At 32.5% G+C, this 18,075-nt stretch overlaps 1 protein-coding gene across 2 annotated transcripts in view; it reads right to left on the bottom strand.

Annotated features, from left to right (window-relative positions):
- LOC144450195 (uncharacterized) overlaps nt 1–18,075 on the bottom strand; it is a 60,865-nt gene that overhangs the window by 13,876 nt on the left and 28,914 nt on the right. For both annotated transcript variants that reach the window (XM_078140778.1, XM_078140779.1), the window contains exon 7: nt 16,077–16,178. In XM_078140778.1, coding sequence (XP_077996904.1) covers nt 16,077–16,178 — 102 coding nt within the window. The remainder of the gene's footprint in view (nt 1–16,076; nt 16,179–18,075) is intronic.

The raw sequence follows: 18,075 nt of genomic DNA, 5'->3' as shown, positions 1-18,075 counted from the left end.
TAAATGTCCAACCAAGGGTTCTTAGTACTAGCTAAATGTCCAACCAAGGGTTCTTAGTACTAGCTAAATGTCCAACCAAGGGTTCTTAGTACTAGCTAAATGTCCAACCAAGTGTTCTTAGTACTAGCTAAATGTCCAACTAAGGGTTCTTAGTCCTAGCTAAATGTCCAACCAAGGGTTCTTAGTAGTTGTTAAATGTCCAACCAAGGGTTCTTAGTACTAGCTAAATGTCCAACCAAGGGTTCTTAGTAGTTGATAAATGTCCATCCAAGGGTTCTTAGTACTAGCTAAATGTCCATCCAAGGGTTCTTAGTACTTGTTAAATGTCCAACCAAGGGTTCTTAGTAGTTGATAAATGTCCATCCAAGGGTTCTTAGTACTTGTTAAATGTCCAACCAAGGGTTCTTAGTACTAGCTAAATGTCCATCCAAGGGTTCTTAGTACTTGTTAAATGTCCAAACAAGGGTTCTTAGTAGTTGATAAATGTCCATCCAAGGGTTCTTAGTACTTGTTAAATGTCCAACCAAGGGTTCTTAGTACTAGCTAAATGTCCATCCAAGGGTTCTGAGTACTTGTTAAATGTCCAACCAAGGGTTCTTAGTAGTTGATAAATGTCCATCCAAGGGTTCTTAGTACTTGTTAAATGTCCAACCAAGGGTTCTTAGTACTAGCTAAATGTCCAACCAAGTGTTCTTAGTACTTGTTAAATGTCCAACCAAGGGTTCTTAGTAGTTGATAAATGTCCATCCAAGGGTTCTTAGTACTTGTTAAATGTCCATCCAAGGGTTCTTAGTACTTGTTAAATGTCCAACCAAGGGTTCTTAGTACTAGCTAAATGTCCAACCAAGTGTTCTTAGTACTAGCTAAATGTCCAACCAAGGGTTCTTAGTACTTGTTAAATGTCCATCCAAGGGTTCTTAGTACTTGTTAAATGTCCAACCAAGGGTTCTTAGTAGTTGATAAATGTCCATCCAAGGGTTCTTAGTACTTGTTAAATGTCCAACCAAGGGTTCTTAGTACTAGCTAAATGTCCATCCAAGGGTTCTGAGTACTTGTTAAATGTCCAACCAAGGGTTCTTAGTACTAGCTAAATGTCCATCCAAGGGTTCTGAGTACTTGTTAAATGTCCATCAAAGGGTTCTTAGTACTAGCTAAATGTCCAACCAAGGGTTCTTAGTAGTTGATAAATGTCCAACCAAGGGTTCCTAGTACTTGCTAAATGTCCAACCAAGGGTTCTTAGTACTTGCTAAATGTCCAACCAAGTGTTCTTAGTACTAGCTAAATGTCCAACCAAGGGTTCTTAGTACTAGCTAAATGTCCAACCAAGGGTTCTGAGTACTTGCTAAATGTCCAACCAAGGGTTCTTAGTACTAGCTAAATGTCCAACCAAGGGTTCTTAGTACTTGTTAAATGTCCAACCAAGGGTTCTTAGTACTTGTTAAATGTCCAACCAAGGGTTCTTAGTACTTGCTAAATGTCCAACCAAGTGTTCTTAGTACTAGCTAAATGTCCAACCAAGGGTTCTTAGTACTAGCTAAAGGTCCAACCAAGGGTTCTTAGTACTTGCTAAATGTCCAACCAAGTGTTCTTAGTACTAGCTAAATGTCCAACCAAGGGTTCTTAGTACTTGTTAAATGTCCAACCAAGGGTTCTTAGTACTAGCTAAATGTCCAACCAAGTGTTCTTAGTACTAGCTAAATGTCCAACTAAGGGTTCTTAGTACTAGCTAAATGTCCAACTAAGGGTTCTTAGTACTAGCTAAATGTCCATCCAAGGGTTCTTAGTACTAGCTAAATGTCCAACCAAGGGTTCTTAGTACTTGTTAAATGTCCATCCAAGTGTTCTTAGTACTAGCTAAATGTCCAACCAAGGGTTCTTAGTACTAGCTAAATGTCCAACCAAGGGTTCTTAGTAGTTGATAAATGTCCAACCAAGTGTTCTTAGTACTTGTTAAATGTCCAACCAAGGGTTCTTAGTACTAGCTAAATGTCCAACCAAGGGTTCTTAGTAGTTGATAAATGTCCAACCAAGGGTTCTTAGTACTTGCTAAATGTCCAACCAAGGGTTCTTAGTACTAGCTAAATGTCCAACCAAGGGTTCTTAGTACTTGATAAATGTCCAACCAAGGGTTCTTAGTACTAGCTAAATGTCCAACTAAGGGTTCTTAGTACTTGTTAAATGTCCAACCAAGTGTTCTTAGTACTAGCTAAATGTCCAACCAAGGGTTCTTAGTACTAGCTAAATGTCCAACTAAGGGTTCTTAGTACTAGCTAAATGTCCATCCAAGGGTTCTTAGTACTAGCTAAATGTCCAACCAAGGGTTCTGAGTACTAGCTAAATGTCCAACCAAGGGTTCTTAGTACTTGCTAAATGTCCAACCAAGGGTTCTTAGTACTAGCTAAATGTCCATCCAAGGGTTCTTAGTACTAGCTAAATGTCCAACCAAGGGTTCTGAGTACTAGCTAAATGTCCAACCAAGGGTTCTTAGTACTTGCTAAATGTCCAACCAAGGGTTCTTAGTACTAGCTAAATGTCCATCCAAGGGTTCTTAGTACTAGCTAAATGTCCAACCAAGGGTTCTTAGTACTTGTTAAATGTCCAACCAAGGGTTCTTAGTACTTGTTAAATGTCCAACCAAGGGTTCTTAGTACTTGTTAAATGTCCAACTAAGGGTTCTTAGTCCTAGCTAAATGTCCAACTAAGGGTTCTTAGTACTTGTTAAATGTCCAACCAAGGGTTCTTAGTACTAGCTAAATGTCCAACCAAGGGTTCTTAGTAGTTGCTAAATGTCCAACCAAGTGTTCTTAGTACTTGCTAAATGTCCAACCAAGGGTTCTTAGTACTTGATAAATGTCCAACCAAGGGTTCTTAGTACTAGCTAAATGTCCAACTAAGGGTTCTTAGTACTTGATAAATGTCCAACCAAGGGTTCTGAGTACTAGCTAAATGTCCAACCAAGGGTTCTTAGTACTTGATAAATGTCCAACCAAGGGTTCTTAGTACTTGCTAAATGTCCAACCAAGGGTTCTTAGTACTTGATAAATGTCCAACCAAGGGTTCTTAGTACTAGCTAAATGTCCAACCAAGGGTTCTTAGTACTTGCTAAATGTCCAACTAAGGGTTCTTAGTCCTAGCTAAATGTCCAACTAAGGGTTCTTAGTCCTAGCTAAATGTCCAACCAAGGGTTCTTAGTACTAGCTAAATGTCCAACCAAGGGTTCTTAGTACTAGCTAAATGTCCATCCAAGGGTTCTTAGTAATTGCTAAATGTCCAACCAAGGGTTCTTAGTACTAGCTAAATGTCCAACTAAGGGTTCTTAGTCCTAGCTAAATGTCCAACTAAGGGTTCTTAGTCCTAGCTAAATGTCCAACTAAGGGTTCTTAGTACTAGCTAAATGTCCAACCAAGGGTTCTTAGTACTAGCTAAATGTCCATCCAAGGGTTCTTAGTAATTGCTAAATGTCCAACCAAGGGTTCTTAGTACTAGCTAAATGTCCATCCAAGGGTTCTTAGTAATTGCTAAATGTCCATCCAAGGGTTCTTAGTAATTGCTAAATGTCCCACCAAGGGTTCTTAGTACTAGCTAAATGTCCAACCAAGGGTTCTTAGTACTAGCTAAATGTCCAACCAAGGGTTCTTAGTACTAGCTAAATGTCCATCCAAGGGTTCTTAGTAATTGCTAAATGTCCCACCAAGGGTTCTTAGTAGTTGCTAAATGTCCAACCAAGGGTTCTTAGTACTAGCTAAATGTCCAACCAAGGGTTCTTAGTACTTGCTAAATGTCCAACTAAGGGTTCTTAGTACTAGCTAAATGTCCAACCAAGGGTTCTTAGTACTAGCTAAATGTCCAACCAAGGGTTCTTAGTACTAGCTAAATGTCCAACCAAGGGTTCTTAGTACTAGCTAAATGTCCAACCAAGGGTTCTTAGTACTTGTTAAATGTCCATCCAAGGGTTCTTAGTACTTGCTAAATGTCCAACTAAGGGTTCTTAGTACTTGCTAAATGTCCAACTAAGGGTTCTTAGTACTAGCTAAATGTCCAACCAAGGGTTCTTAGTACTTGCTAAAAGTCCATCCAAGGGTTCTTAGTACTTGCTAAATGTCCAACCAAGGGTTCTTAGTACTAGCTAAATGTCCAACTAAGGGTTCTTAGTACTAGCTAAATGTCCAACCAAGGGTTCTTAGTACTTGCTAAAAGTCCAACTAAGTGTTCTTAGTACTAGCTAAATGTCCAACCAAGTGTTCTTAGTACTAGCTAAATGTCCAACCAAGGGTTCTTAGTACTAGCTAAATGTCCAACCAAGGGTTCTTAGTACTTGTTAAATGTCCAACCAAGGGTTCTTAGTACTTGTTAAATGTCCAACCAAGGGTTCTTAGTACTTGCTAAAAGTCCAACTAAGTGTTCTTAGTACTAGCTAAATGTCCAACCAAGTGTTCTTAGTACTAGCTAAATGTCCAACCAAGGGTTCTTAGTACTTGTTAAATGTCCAACTAAGGGTTCTTAGTACTAGTTAAATGTCCATCCAAGGGTTCTTAGTACTAGCTAAATGTCCAACCAAGGGTTCTTAGTACTTGTTAAATGTCCAACCAAGGGTTCTTAGTACTTGTTAAATGTCCATCCAAGGGTTCTTAGTACTAGCTAAAAGTCCAACTAAGGGTTCTTAGTACTAGCTAAATGTCCAACTAAGGGTTCTGAGTACTTGATAAATGTCCAACCAAGGGTTCTGAGTACTAGCTAAATGTCCAACTAAGGGTTCTGAGTACTTGATAAATGTCCAACTAAGGGTTCTGAGTACTTGATAAATGTCCAACTAAGGGTTCTGAGTACTTGATAAATGTCCAACTAAGGGTTCTGAGTACTAGCTAAATGTCCAACTAAGGGTTCTGAGTACTTGATAAATGTCCAACTAAGGGTTCTGAGTACTTGATAAATGTCCAACCAAGTGTTCTTAGTACTTGTTAAATGTCCAACCAAGTGTTCTTAGTACTAGCTAAATGTCCAACCAAGGGTTCTTAGTACTAGCTAAATGTCCAACTAAGGGTTCTTAGTACTAGCTAAATGTCCAACTAAGGGTTCTTAGTACTTGTTAAATGTCCAACCAAGGGTTCTTAGTACTAGCTAAATGTCCAACCAAGGGTTCTTAGTACTAGCTAAATGTCCAACTAAGGGTTCTTAGTACTAGCTAAATGTCCAACCAAGGGTTCTTAGTACTTGTTAAATGTCCAACCAAGGGTTCTTAGTACTAGCTAAATGTCCAACTAAGTGTTCTTAGTACTAGCTAAATGTCCAACTAAGGGTTCTTAGTACTTGTTAAATGTCCATCCAAGTGTTCTTAGTACTAGCTAAATGTCCAACCAAGGGTTCTTAGTACTTGCTAAATGTCCAACCAAGGGTTCTTAGTACTAGCTAAATGTCCAACCAAGGGTTCTGAGTACTTGCTAAATGTCCAATACAAAGTCTGTCAACCTGAACAGATGAAATGCTACAAGTAAGTCATAAAAACCCAGAACATATTACTACAACTTGTTATCATTAGTGTAATGGTCATGTAGTGTAAAATACACAGTTACTTTTATCGAGGTCTGTTAGTTTCATGTTATACATAGATTCCAAATCAAACTTTACGTATGCACAGAATATATAGCAATGAATTCAAATAGGATTTAGAGAAAAGGGGGGGGGGGGGGTTCACCAAATCAAACTTTACGTATGCACAGAATATATAGCAATGAATTCAAATAGGATTTAGAGAAAAGGGGGGGGGGGGGTCACGAAATCAAACTTTACGTATGCACAGAATATGTAGCAATGAATTCAAATAGGATTTAGATAAAAGGGGGGGGGGTCACGAAATCAAACTTTACGTATGCACAGAATGTATAGCAATGAATTCAAATAGGATTTAGAGAAAGGGGGGGGGGGGTCACCAAATCAAACTTTACGTATGCACAGAATAAGTAGCAATGAATTCAAATAGGATTTAGAGAAAAGGGGGGGGGGGTCACCAAATCAAACTTTACGTATGCACAGAATAAGTAGCAATGAATTCAAATAGGATTTAGAGAAAAGGGGGGTCACGAAATTAAACTTTACGTATGCACAGAATATATAGCAATGAATTCAAATGGGATTTAGAGGAAAGGGGGGGGGGGTGTCACCAAATCAAACTTTACGTATGCATAGAATATGGAGCAATGAATTCAAATAGGATTTAGAGAAAAGGGGGGGGGGGGTCACCAAATCAAACTTTACGTATGCACTGAATATATAGCAATGAATTCAAATAGGATTTAGAGAAAAGGGGGGGTCACCATATTTCCGCAAAATGGGTAAGATCATTAAAATAAAACTTTTCATGAAATGCATAAAACTCTGAAATCCATGATTGTATATTTTGACAATATATTTACAGTTTTTCATTCCATGTTATTGTCTGACATTAATATATTTAAATGATATCGTCAACATATAAAATCATCACTTTCCAGTTATTTTGAGGGTCTATATTATCATCACTTTCCAGTTATTTTGAGGGTCTATATTATCATCACTTTCCTGTTATTTTGAGGGTCTATATTATCATAACTTTCCAGTTATTTTGAGGGTCTATATTATCATCACTTTCCAGTTATTTTGAGGGTCTATATTATCATCACTTTCCAGTTATTTTGAGGGTCTATAATATCATCACTTTCCTGTTATTTTGAGGGTCTATAATATCATTGCTTTCCAGTTATTTTAAGTGTCTATAATACCATCACTCCATATATAGTATATAGACTTACTTGGAGTATTTAGTATATAGACTTACTTGGAGTATTTAGTATATAGACTTACTTGTAGTATTTAGTATATAGACTTACTTGGAGTATTTAGTATATAGACTTACTTGTAGTATTTAGTATATAGACTTACTTGGAGTATTTAGTATATAGACTTACTTAGAGTATTTAGTATATAGACTTACTTGGAGTATTTAGTATATAGACTTACTTGTAGTATTTAGTATATAGACTTACTTGTAGTATTTAGTATATAGACTTACTTGGAGTATTTAGTATATAGACTTACTTGTAGTATTTAGTATATAGACTTACTTGGAGTATTTAGTATATAGACTTACTTAGAGTATTTAGTATATAGACTTACTTGGAGTATTTAGTATATAGACTTACTTGGAGTATTCAGTATATAGACTTACTTAGAGTATTTAGTATATTGACTTACTTGGAGTATTCAGTATATAGACTTACTTGGAGTATTTAGTATATAGACTTACTTAGAGTATTTAGTATATAGACTTACTTGTAGTATTTAGTATATTGACTTACTTGGAGTATTCAGTATATAGACTTACTTGGAGTATTTAGTATATAGACTTACTTGTAGTATTCAGTATATAGACTTACTTGTAGTATTTAGTATATTGACTTACTTGGAGTATTCAGTATATAGACTTACTTAGAGTATTTAGTATATTGACTTACTTGTAGTATTCAGTATATAGACTTACTTAGAGTATTTAGTATATAGACTTACTTGTAGTATTCAGTATATAGACTTACTTGGAGTATTTAGTATATTGACTTACTTAGAGTATTCAGTATATAGACTTACTAGGAGTATTTAGTATATAGACTTACTTGGAGTATTTAGTATATAGACTTACTTGGAGTATTTAGTATATGGACTTACTTAGAGTATTTAGTATATAGACTTACTTGTAGTATTTAGTATATAGACTTACTTAGAGTATTTAGTATATAGACTTACTTGTAGTATTTAGTATATAGACTTACTTGGAGTATTTAGTATATTGACTTACTTGGAGTATTTAGTATATAGACTTACTTAGAGTATTTAGTATATAGACTTACTTGTAGTATTTAGTATATAGACTTACTTGTAGTATTCAGTATATAGACTTACTTGTAGTATTTAGTATATAGACTTACTTGGAGTATATAGTATATAGACTTACTTAGAGTATTCAGTATATAGACTTACTTGTAGTATTTAGTATATAGACTTACTTGGAGTATTTAGTATATTGACTTACTTAGAGTATTTAGTATATTGACTTACTTGTAGTATTTAGTATATAGACTTACTTGGAGTATTCAGTATATTGACTTACTTAGAGTATTTAGTATATTGACTTACTTGTAGTATTCAGTATATTGACTTACTTGGAGTATTTAGTATATTGACTTACTTGGAGTATTTAGTATATAGACTTACTTGTAGTATTTAGTATATAGACTTACTTGGAGTATTTAGTATATAGACTTACTTGGAGTATTTAGTATATAGACTTACTTGGAGTATTTAGTATATAGACTTACTTGGAGTATTCAGTATATAGACTTACTTAGAGTATTTAGTATATTGACTTACTTGGAGTATTCAGTATATAGACTTACTTGGAGTATTTAGTATATAGACTTACTTAGAGTATTTAGTATATAGACTTACTTGTAGTATTTAGTATATTGACTTACTTGGAGTATTCAGTATATAGACTTACTTGGAGTATTTAGTATATAGACTTACTTGTAGTATTCAGTATATAGACTTACTTGTAGTATTTAGTATATTGACTTACTTGGAGTATTCAGTATATAGACTTACTTAGAGTATTTAGTATATTGACTTACTTGTAGTATTCAGTATATAGACTTACTTAGAGTATTTAGTATATAGACTTACTTGTAGTATTCAGTATATAGACTTACTTGGAGTATTTAGTATATTGACTTACTTAGAGTATTCAGTATATAGACTTACTAGGAGTATTTAGTATATAGACTTACTTGGAGTATTTAGTATATAGACTTACTTGGAGTATTTAGTATATGGACTTACTTAGAGTATTTAGTATATAGACTTACTTGTAGTATTCAGTATATTGACTTACTTAGAGTATTTAGTATATTGACTTACTTGTAGTATTCAGTATATTGACTTACTTGGAGTATTTAGTATATTGACTTACTTGGAGTATTTAGTATATAGACTTACTTGTAGTATTTAGTATATAGACTTACTTGTAGTATTTAGTATATAGACTTACTTGGAGTATTTAGTATATTGACTTACTTGGAGTATTTAGTATATTGACTTACTTGTAGTATTTAGTATATAGACTTACTTGTAGTATTTAGTATATAGACTTACTTGGAGTATTTAGTATATAGACTTACTTGGAGTATTTAGTATATAGACTTACTTAGAGTATTTAGTATATAGACTTACTTAGAGTATTTAGTATATAGACTTACTTGGAGTATTTAGTATATAGACTTACTTGTAGTATTTAGTATATAGACTTACTTGTAGTATTCAGTATATAGACTTACTTAGAGTATTTAGTATATAGACTTACTTGTAGTATTTAGTATATAGACTTACTTGGAGTATTTAGTATATAGACTTACTTGGAGTATTCAGTATATAGACTTACTTGTAGTATTCAGTATATAGACTTACTTGGAGTATTTAGTATATTGACTTACTTGGAGTATTTAGTATATAGACTTACTTGGAGTATTCAGTATATAGACTTACTTGTAGTATTCAGTATATAGACTTACTTAGAGTATTTAGTATATTGACTTACTTGGAGTATTTAGTATATAGACTTACTTAGAGTATTCAGTATATAGACTTACTTGTAGTATTTAGTATATAGACTTACTTGTAGTATTTAGTATATAGACTTACTTGGAGTATTCAGTATATAGACTTACTTGTAGTATTCAGTATATTGACTTACTTGGAGTATTTAGTAATTTAGTATATAGACTTACTTGTAGTATTTAGTATATAGACTTACTTGTAGTATTTAGTATATAGACTTACTTAGAGAATTTAGTATATAGACTTACTTAGAGTATTTAGTATATAGACTTACTTGTAGTATTTAGTATATAGACTTACTTGTAGTATTTAGTATATAGACTTACTTGTAGTATTTAGTATATAGACTTACTTGTAGTATTTAGTATATAGACTTACTTAGAGTATTTAGTATATTGACTTACTTAGAGTATTTAGTATATAGACTTACTTGTAGTATTTAGTATATAGACTTACTTGGAGTATTCAGTATATAGACTTACTTAGAGTATTTAGTATATTGACTTACTTAGAGTATTTAGTATATAGACTTACTTGTAGTATTTAGTATATAGACTTACTTGGAGTATTCAGTATATAGACTTACTTAGAGTATTTAGTATATAGACTTACTTGTAGTATTTAGTATATAGACTTACTTGTAGTATTTAGTATATAGACTTACTTGTAGTATTTAGTATATTAACTTACTTAGAGTATTTAGTATATAGACTTACTTGTAGTATTTAGTATATTAACTTACTTAGAGTATTTAGTATATAGACTTACTTGTAGTATTTAGTATATAGACTTACTTGTAGTATTTAGTATATAGACTTACTTGTAGTATTTAGTATATAGACTTACTTGTAGTATTCAGTATATTGACTTACTTGTAGTATTTAGTATATAGACTTACTTGTAGTATTTAGTATATTGACTTACTTGTAGTATTTAGTATATAGACTTACTTGTAGTATTTAGTATATAGACTTACTTGTAGTATTTAGTATATTGACTTACTTGTAGTATTTAGTATATAGACTTACTTGTAGTATTTAGTATATTGACTTACTTGTAGTATTCAGTATATAGACTTACTAGGAGTATTTAGTATATAGACTTACTTGGAGTATTTAGTATATAGACTTACTTGGAGTATTTAGTATATAGACTTACTTGGAGTATTTAGTATATAGACTTACTTGTAGTATTTAGTATATTGACTTACTTGTAGCATTTAGTATATAGACTTACTTGGAGTATTTAGTATATTGACTTACTTGGAGTATTTAGTATATGGACTTACTTGTAGTATTCAGTATATAGACTTACTTGTAGTATTTAGTATATAGACTTACTTAGAGTATTTAGTATATAGACTTACTTAGAGTATTTAGTATATAGACTTACTTGGAGTATTCAGTATATAGACTTACTTGGAGTATTCAGTATATTGACTTACTTGGAGTATTTAGTATATAGACTTACTTAGAGTATTTAGTATATAGACTTACTTGGAGTATTTAGTATATTGACTTACTTGGAGTATTCAGTATATAGACTTACTTGGAGTATTTAGTATATAGACTTACTTAGAGTATTTAGTATATAGACTTACTTGTAGTATTTAGTATATAGACTTACTTGGAGTATTCAGTATATAGACTTACTTGTAGTATTTAGTATATTGACTTACTTGGAGTATTTAGTATATAGACTTACTTAGAGTATTTAGTATATAGACTTACTTGGAGTATTTAGTATATTGACTTACTTGGAGTATTCAGTATATAGACTTACTTGGAGTATTTAGTATATAGACTTACTTAGAGTATTTAGTATATAGACTTACTTGTAGTATTCAGTATATAGACTTACTTGTAGTATTTAGTATATAGACTTACTTGGAGTATTTAGTATATTGACTTACTTGTAGTATTCAGTATATAGACTTACTTGTAGTATTTAGTATATTGACTTACTTGTAGTATTTAGTATATAGACTTACTTGGAGTATTTAGTATATAGACTTACTTAGAGTATTTAGTATATAGACTTACTTGTAGTATTTAGTATATAGACTTACTTGTAGTATTCAGTATATAGACTTACTTAGAGTATTCAGTATATAGACTTACTTAGAGTATTCAGTATATAGACTTACTTGGAGTATTCAGTATATAGACTTACTTGTAGTATTTAGTATATAGACTTACTTGGAGTATTTAGTATATTGACTTACTTGGAGTATTCAGTATATTGACTTACTTGGAGTATTTAGTATATAGACTTACTTAGAGTATTTAGTATATAGACTTACTTGGAGTATTTAGTATATTGACTTACTTGGAGTATTCAGTATATAGACTTACTTGGAGTATTTAGTATATAGACTTACTTGGAGTATTTAGTATATAGACTTACTTGGAGTATTCAGTATATAGACTTACTTGGAGTATTCAGTATATTGACTTACTTGGAGTATTTAGTATATAGACTTACTTAGAGTATTTAGTATATAGACTTACTTGGAGTATTTAGTATATTGACTTACTTGGAGTATTCAGTATATAGACTTACTTGGAGTATTTAGTATATAGACTTACTTGTAGTATTTAGTATATTGACTTACTTAGAGTATTCAGTATATAGACTTACTTGGAGTATTCAGTATATAGACTTACTTGGAGTATTCAGTATATAGACTTACTTAGAGTATTTAGTATATAGACTTACTTGTAGTATTTAGTATATTGACTTACTTAGAGTATTCAGTATATAGACTTACTTGGAGTATTCAGTATATAGACTTACTTAGAGTATTTAGTATATAGACTTACTTGTAGTATTTAGTATATAGACTTACTTGGAGTATTTAGTATATTGACTTACTTGTAGTATTTAGTATATAGACTTACTTGGAGTATTTAGTATATAGACTTACTTGTAGTATTTAGTATATAGACTTACTTGGAGTATTTAGTATATAGACTTACTTAGAGTATTTAGTATATAGACTTACTTGTAGTATTTAGTATATAGACTTACTTGTAGTATTCAGTATATAGACTTACTTAGAGTATTCAGTATATAGACTTACTTAGAGTATTCAGTATATAGACTTACTTGGAGTATTCAGTATATAGACTTACTTGTAGTATTTAGTATATAGACTTACTTGGAGTATTTAGTATATTGACTTACTTGGAGTATTCAGTATATTGACTTACTTGGAGTATTTAGTATATAGACTTACTTAGAGTATTTAGTATATAGACTTACTTGGAGTATTTAGTATATTGACTTACTTGGAGTATTCAGTATATAGACTTACTTGGAGTATTTAGTATATAGACTTACTTGGAGTATTTAGTATATAGACTTACTTGGAGTATTCAGTATATAGACTTACTTGGAGTATTCAGTATATTGACTTACTTGGAGTATTTAGTATATAGACTTACTTAGAGTATTTAGTATATAGACTTACTTGGAGTATTTAGTATATTGACTTACTTGGAGTATTCAGTATATAGACTTACTTGGAGTATTTAGTATATAGACTTACTTAGAGTATTTAGTATATAGACTTACTTGTAGTATTTAGTATATAGACTTACTTGGAGTATTCAGTATATAGACTTACTTAGAGTATTTAGTATATAGACTTACTTGTAGTATTTAGTATATAGACTTACTTGTAGTATTTAGTATATAGACTTACTTAGAGTATTTAGTATATTGACTTACTTGGAGTATTCAGTATATTGACTTACTTGGAGTATTTAGTATATAGACTTACTTGGAGTATTTAGTATATAGACTTACTTGTAGTATTCAGTATATAGACTTACTTAGAGTATTTAGTATATAGACTTACTTGGAGTATATAGTATATAGACTTACTTGGAGTATTTAGTATATAGACTTACTTAGAGTATTTAGTATATAGACTTACTTGGAGTATATAGTATATAGACTTACTTGGAGTATTCAGTATATAGACTTACTTGTAGTATTTAGTATATAGACTTACTTGTAGTATTTAGTATATTGACTTACTTGTAGTATTTAGTATATTGACTTACTTGTAGTATTTAGTATATAGACTTACTTGTAGTATTTAGTATATAGACTTACTTGTAGTATTTAGTATATAGACTTACTTGGAGTATTCAGTATATAGACTTACTTGTAGTATTTAGTATATAGACTTACTTGGAGTATTTAGTATATTGACTTACTTGTAGTATTCAGTATATAGACTTACTTGTAGTATTTAGTATATTGACTTACTTGTAGTATTCAGTATATAGACTTACTTGGAGTATTTAGTATATAGACTTACTTGGAGTATTTAGTATATAGACTTACTTGTAGTATTTAGTATATAGACTTACTTGTAGTATTTAGTATATAGACTTACTTGTAGTATTTAGTATATAGACTTACTTGTAGTATTTAGTATATAGACTTACTTGTAGTATTTAGTATATGGACTTACTTAGAGTATTTAGTATATAGACTTACTTGGAGTATTTAGTATATAGACTTACTTGTAGTATTTAGTATATTGACTTACTTGGAGTATTCAGTATATAGACTTACTTAGAGTATTTAGTATATAGACTTACTTGTAGTATTTAGTATATGGACTTACTTGTAGTATTTAGTATATTGACTTACTTAGAGTATTCAGTATATAGACTTACTTAGAGTATTTAGTATATAGACTTACTTAGAGTATTCAGTATATAGACTTACTTGGAGTAATTAGTATATAGACTTACTTGTAGTATTTAGTATATAGACTTACTTGTAGTATTTAGTATATAGACTTACTTGTAGTATTTAGTATATTGACTTACTTAGAGTATTCAGTATATAGACTTACTTGGAGTATTCAGTATATAGACTTACTTGGAGTATTCAGTATATAGACTTACTTAGAGTATTTAGTATATAGACTTACTTGTAGTATTTAGTATATTGACTTACTTAGAGTATTCAGTATATAGACTTACTTGGAGTATTCAGTATATAGACTTACTTAGAGTATTTAGTATATAGACTTACTTGTAGTATTTAGTATATAGACTTACTTGGAGTATTTAGTATATAGACTTACTTGTAGTATTTAGTATATAGACTTACTTGGAGTATTTAGTATATTGACTTACTTGTAGTATTTAGTATATAGACTTACTTGTAGTATTTAGTATATAGACTTACTTGGAGTATTTAGTATATAGACTTACTTAGAGTATTTAGTATATAGACTTACTTGTAGTATTTAGTATATAGACTTACTTGTAGTATTCAGTATATAGACTTACTTAGAGTATTCAGTATATAGACTTACTTAGAGTATTCAGTATATAGACTTACTTGGAGTATTCAGTATATAGACTTACTTGTAGTATTTAGTATATAGACTTACTTGGAGTATTTAGTATATTGACTTACTTGGAGTATTCAGTATATTGACTTACTTGGAGTATTTAGTATATAGACTTACTTAGAGTATTTAGTATATAGACTTACTTGGAGTATTTAGTATATTGACTTACTTGGAGTATTCAGTATATAGACTTACTTGGAGTATTTAGTATATAGACTTACTTGGAGTATTTAGTATATAGACTTACTTGGAGTATTCAGTATATAGACTTACTTGGAGTATTCAGTATATTGACTTACTTGGAGTATTTAGTATATAGACTTACTTAGAGTATTTAGTATATAGACTTACTTGGAGTATTTAGTATATTGACTTACTTGGAGTATTCAGTATATAGACTTACTTGGAGTATTTAGTATATAGACTTACTTAGAGTATTTAGTATATAGACTTACTTGTAGTATTTAGTATATAGACTTACTTGGAGTATTCAGTATATAGACTTACTTAGAGTATTTAGTATATAGACTTACTTGTAGTATTTAGTATATAGACTTACTTGTAGTATTTAGTATATAGACTTACTTAGAGTATTTAGTATATTGACTTACTTGGAGTATTCAGTATATTGACTTACTTGGAGTATTTAGTATATAGACTTACTTGGAGTATTTAGTATATAGACTTACTTGTAGTATTCAGTATATAGACTTACTTAGAGTATTTAGTATATAGACTTACTTGGAGTATATAGTATATAGACTTACTTGGAGTATTTAGTATATAGACTTACTTAGAGTATTTAGTATATAGACTTACTTGGAGTATATAGTATATAGACTTACTTGGAGTATTCAGTATATAGACTTACTTAGAGTATTTAGTATATAGACTTACTTGGAGTATTTAGTATATAGACTTACTTGTAGTATTTAGTATATAGACTTACTTGTAGTATTTAGTATATAGACTTACTTAGAGTATTTAGTATATAGACTTACTTGGAGTATATAGTATATAGACTTACTTGGAGTATTTAGTATATAGACTTACTTGGAGTATTTAGTGGTGCTGATGCTTCTGCTAATGCCGCTAATGTGGCTAATACTGAGGTAGAGCTTGATGATGACGTCATCTGTTGCTGATTAGTATCACCTACATTTGACAAAAGAAAATTATTACAAATTAATTGTTATCACAATGTTGAGTACATTCAACCAAGCTTAATCTTCATATTGTTGTTAGTCCAGTGTTAACATCAGACTGACACCAGACTAGTCCAGTGTTAACATCAGACTGACACCAGACTAGTCCAGTGTTAACATCAGACTGACACCAGACTAGTCCAGTGTTAACATCAGACTGACACCAGACTAGTCCAGTGTTAACATCAGACTGACACCAGACTAGTCCAGTGTTAACATCAGACTGACACCAGACTAGTCCAGTGTTAACATCAGACTGACACCAGACTAGTCCAGTGTTAACATCAGACTGACACCAGAATAGTCCAGTGTTAACATCAGACTGACACCAGACTAGTCCAGTGTTAACATCAGACTGACACCAGACTAGTCCAGTGTTAACACCAGACTAGTCCAGTGTTAACATCAGACTGACACCAGACTAGTCCAGTGTTAACATCAGACTGACACCAGACTACTCCAGTGTTAACATCAGACTGACACCAGACTAGTCCAGTGTTAACACCAGACTGACACCAGACTAGTCCAGTGTTAACATCAGACTGACACCAGACTAGTCCAGTGTTAACATCAGACTGACACCAGACTAGTCCAGTGTTAACATCAGACTGACACCAGACTAGTCCAGTGTTAACATCAGACTGACACCAGACTAGTCCAGTGTTAACATCAGACTGACACCAGACTAGTCCAGTGTTAACATCAGACTGACACCAGAATAGTCCAGTGTTAACATCAGACTGACACCAGACTAGTCCAGTGTTAACATCAGACTGACACCAGACTAGTCCAGTGTTAACACCAGACTAGTCCAGTGTTAACATCAGACTGACACCAGACTAGTCCAGTGTTAACATCAGACTGACACCAGACTACTCCAGTGTTAACATCAGACTGACACCAGACTAGTCCAGTGTTAACACCAGACTGACACCAGACTAGTCCAGTGTTAACATCAGACTGACACCAGACTAGTCCAGTGTTAACATCAGACTGACACCAGACTAGTCCAGTGTTAACATCAGACTGACACCAGACTAGTCCAGTGTTAACATCAGACTGACACCAGACTAGTCCAGTGTTAACATCATACTGACACCAGACTAGTCCAGTGTTAACACCAGACTAGTCCAGTGTTAACATCAGACTGACACCAGACTAGTCCAGTGTTAACATCAGACTGACACCAGACTACTCCAGTGTTAACATCAGACTGACACCAGACTAGTCCAGTGTTAACACCAGACTGACACCAGACTAGTCCAGTGTTAACATCAGACTGACACCAGACTAGTCCAGTGTTAACATCAGACTGACACCAGACTAGTCCAGTGTTAACATCAGACTGACACCAGACTAGTCCAGTGTTAACATCAGACTGACACCAGACTAGTCCAGTGTTAACACCAGACTGACACCAGACTAGTCCAGTGTTAACATCAGACTGACACCAGACTAGTCCAGTGTTAACATCAGACTGACACCAGACTAGTCCAGTGTTAACATCAGACTGACACCAGACTAGTCCAGTGTTAACACCAGACTAGTCCAGTGTTAACATCAGACTGACACCAGACTAGTCCAGTGTTAACATCAGACTGACACCAGACTACTCCAGTGTTAACATCAGACTGACACCAGACTAGTCCAGTGTTAACACCAGACTGACACCAGACTAGTCCAGTGTTAACATCAGACTGACACCAGACTAGTCCAGTGTTAACATCAGACTGACACCAGACTAGTCCAGTGTTAACATCAGACTGACACCAGACTAGTCCAGTGTTAACATCAGACTGACACCAGACTAGTCCAGTGTTAACATCAGACTGACACCAGACTAGTCC

The sequence above is a fragment of the Glandiceps talaboti genome, chromosome 19 (genome assembly GCF_964340395.1).
Source record: "Glandiceps talaboti chromosome 19, keGlaTala1.1, whole genome shotgun sequence".
Taxonomy (NCBI): Eukaryota; Metazoa; Hemichordata; class Enteropneusta; family Spengelidae; genus Glandiceps; species Glandiceps talaboti.
This window is presented reverse-complemented; position numbering and strand designations above follow the sequence as displayed.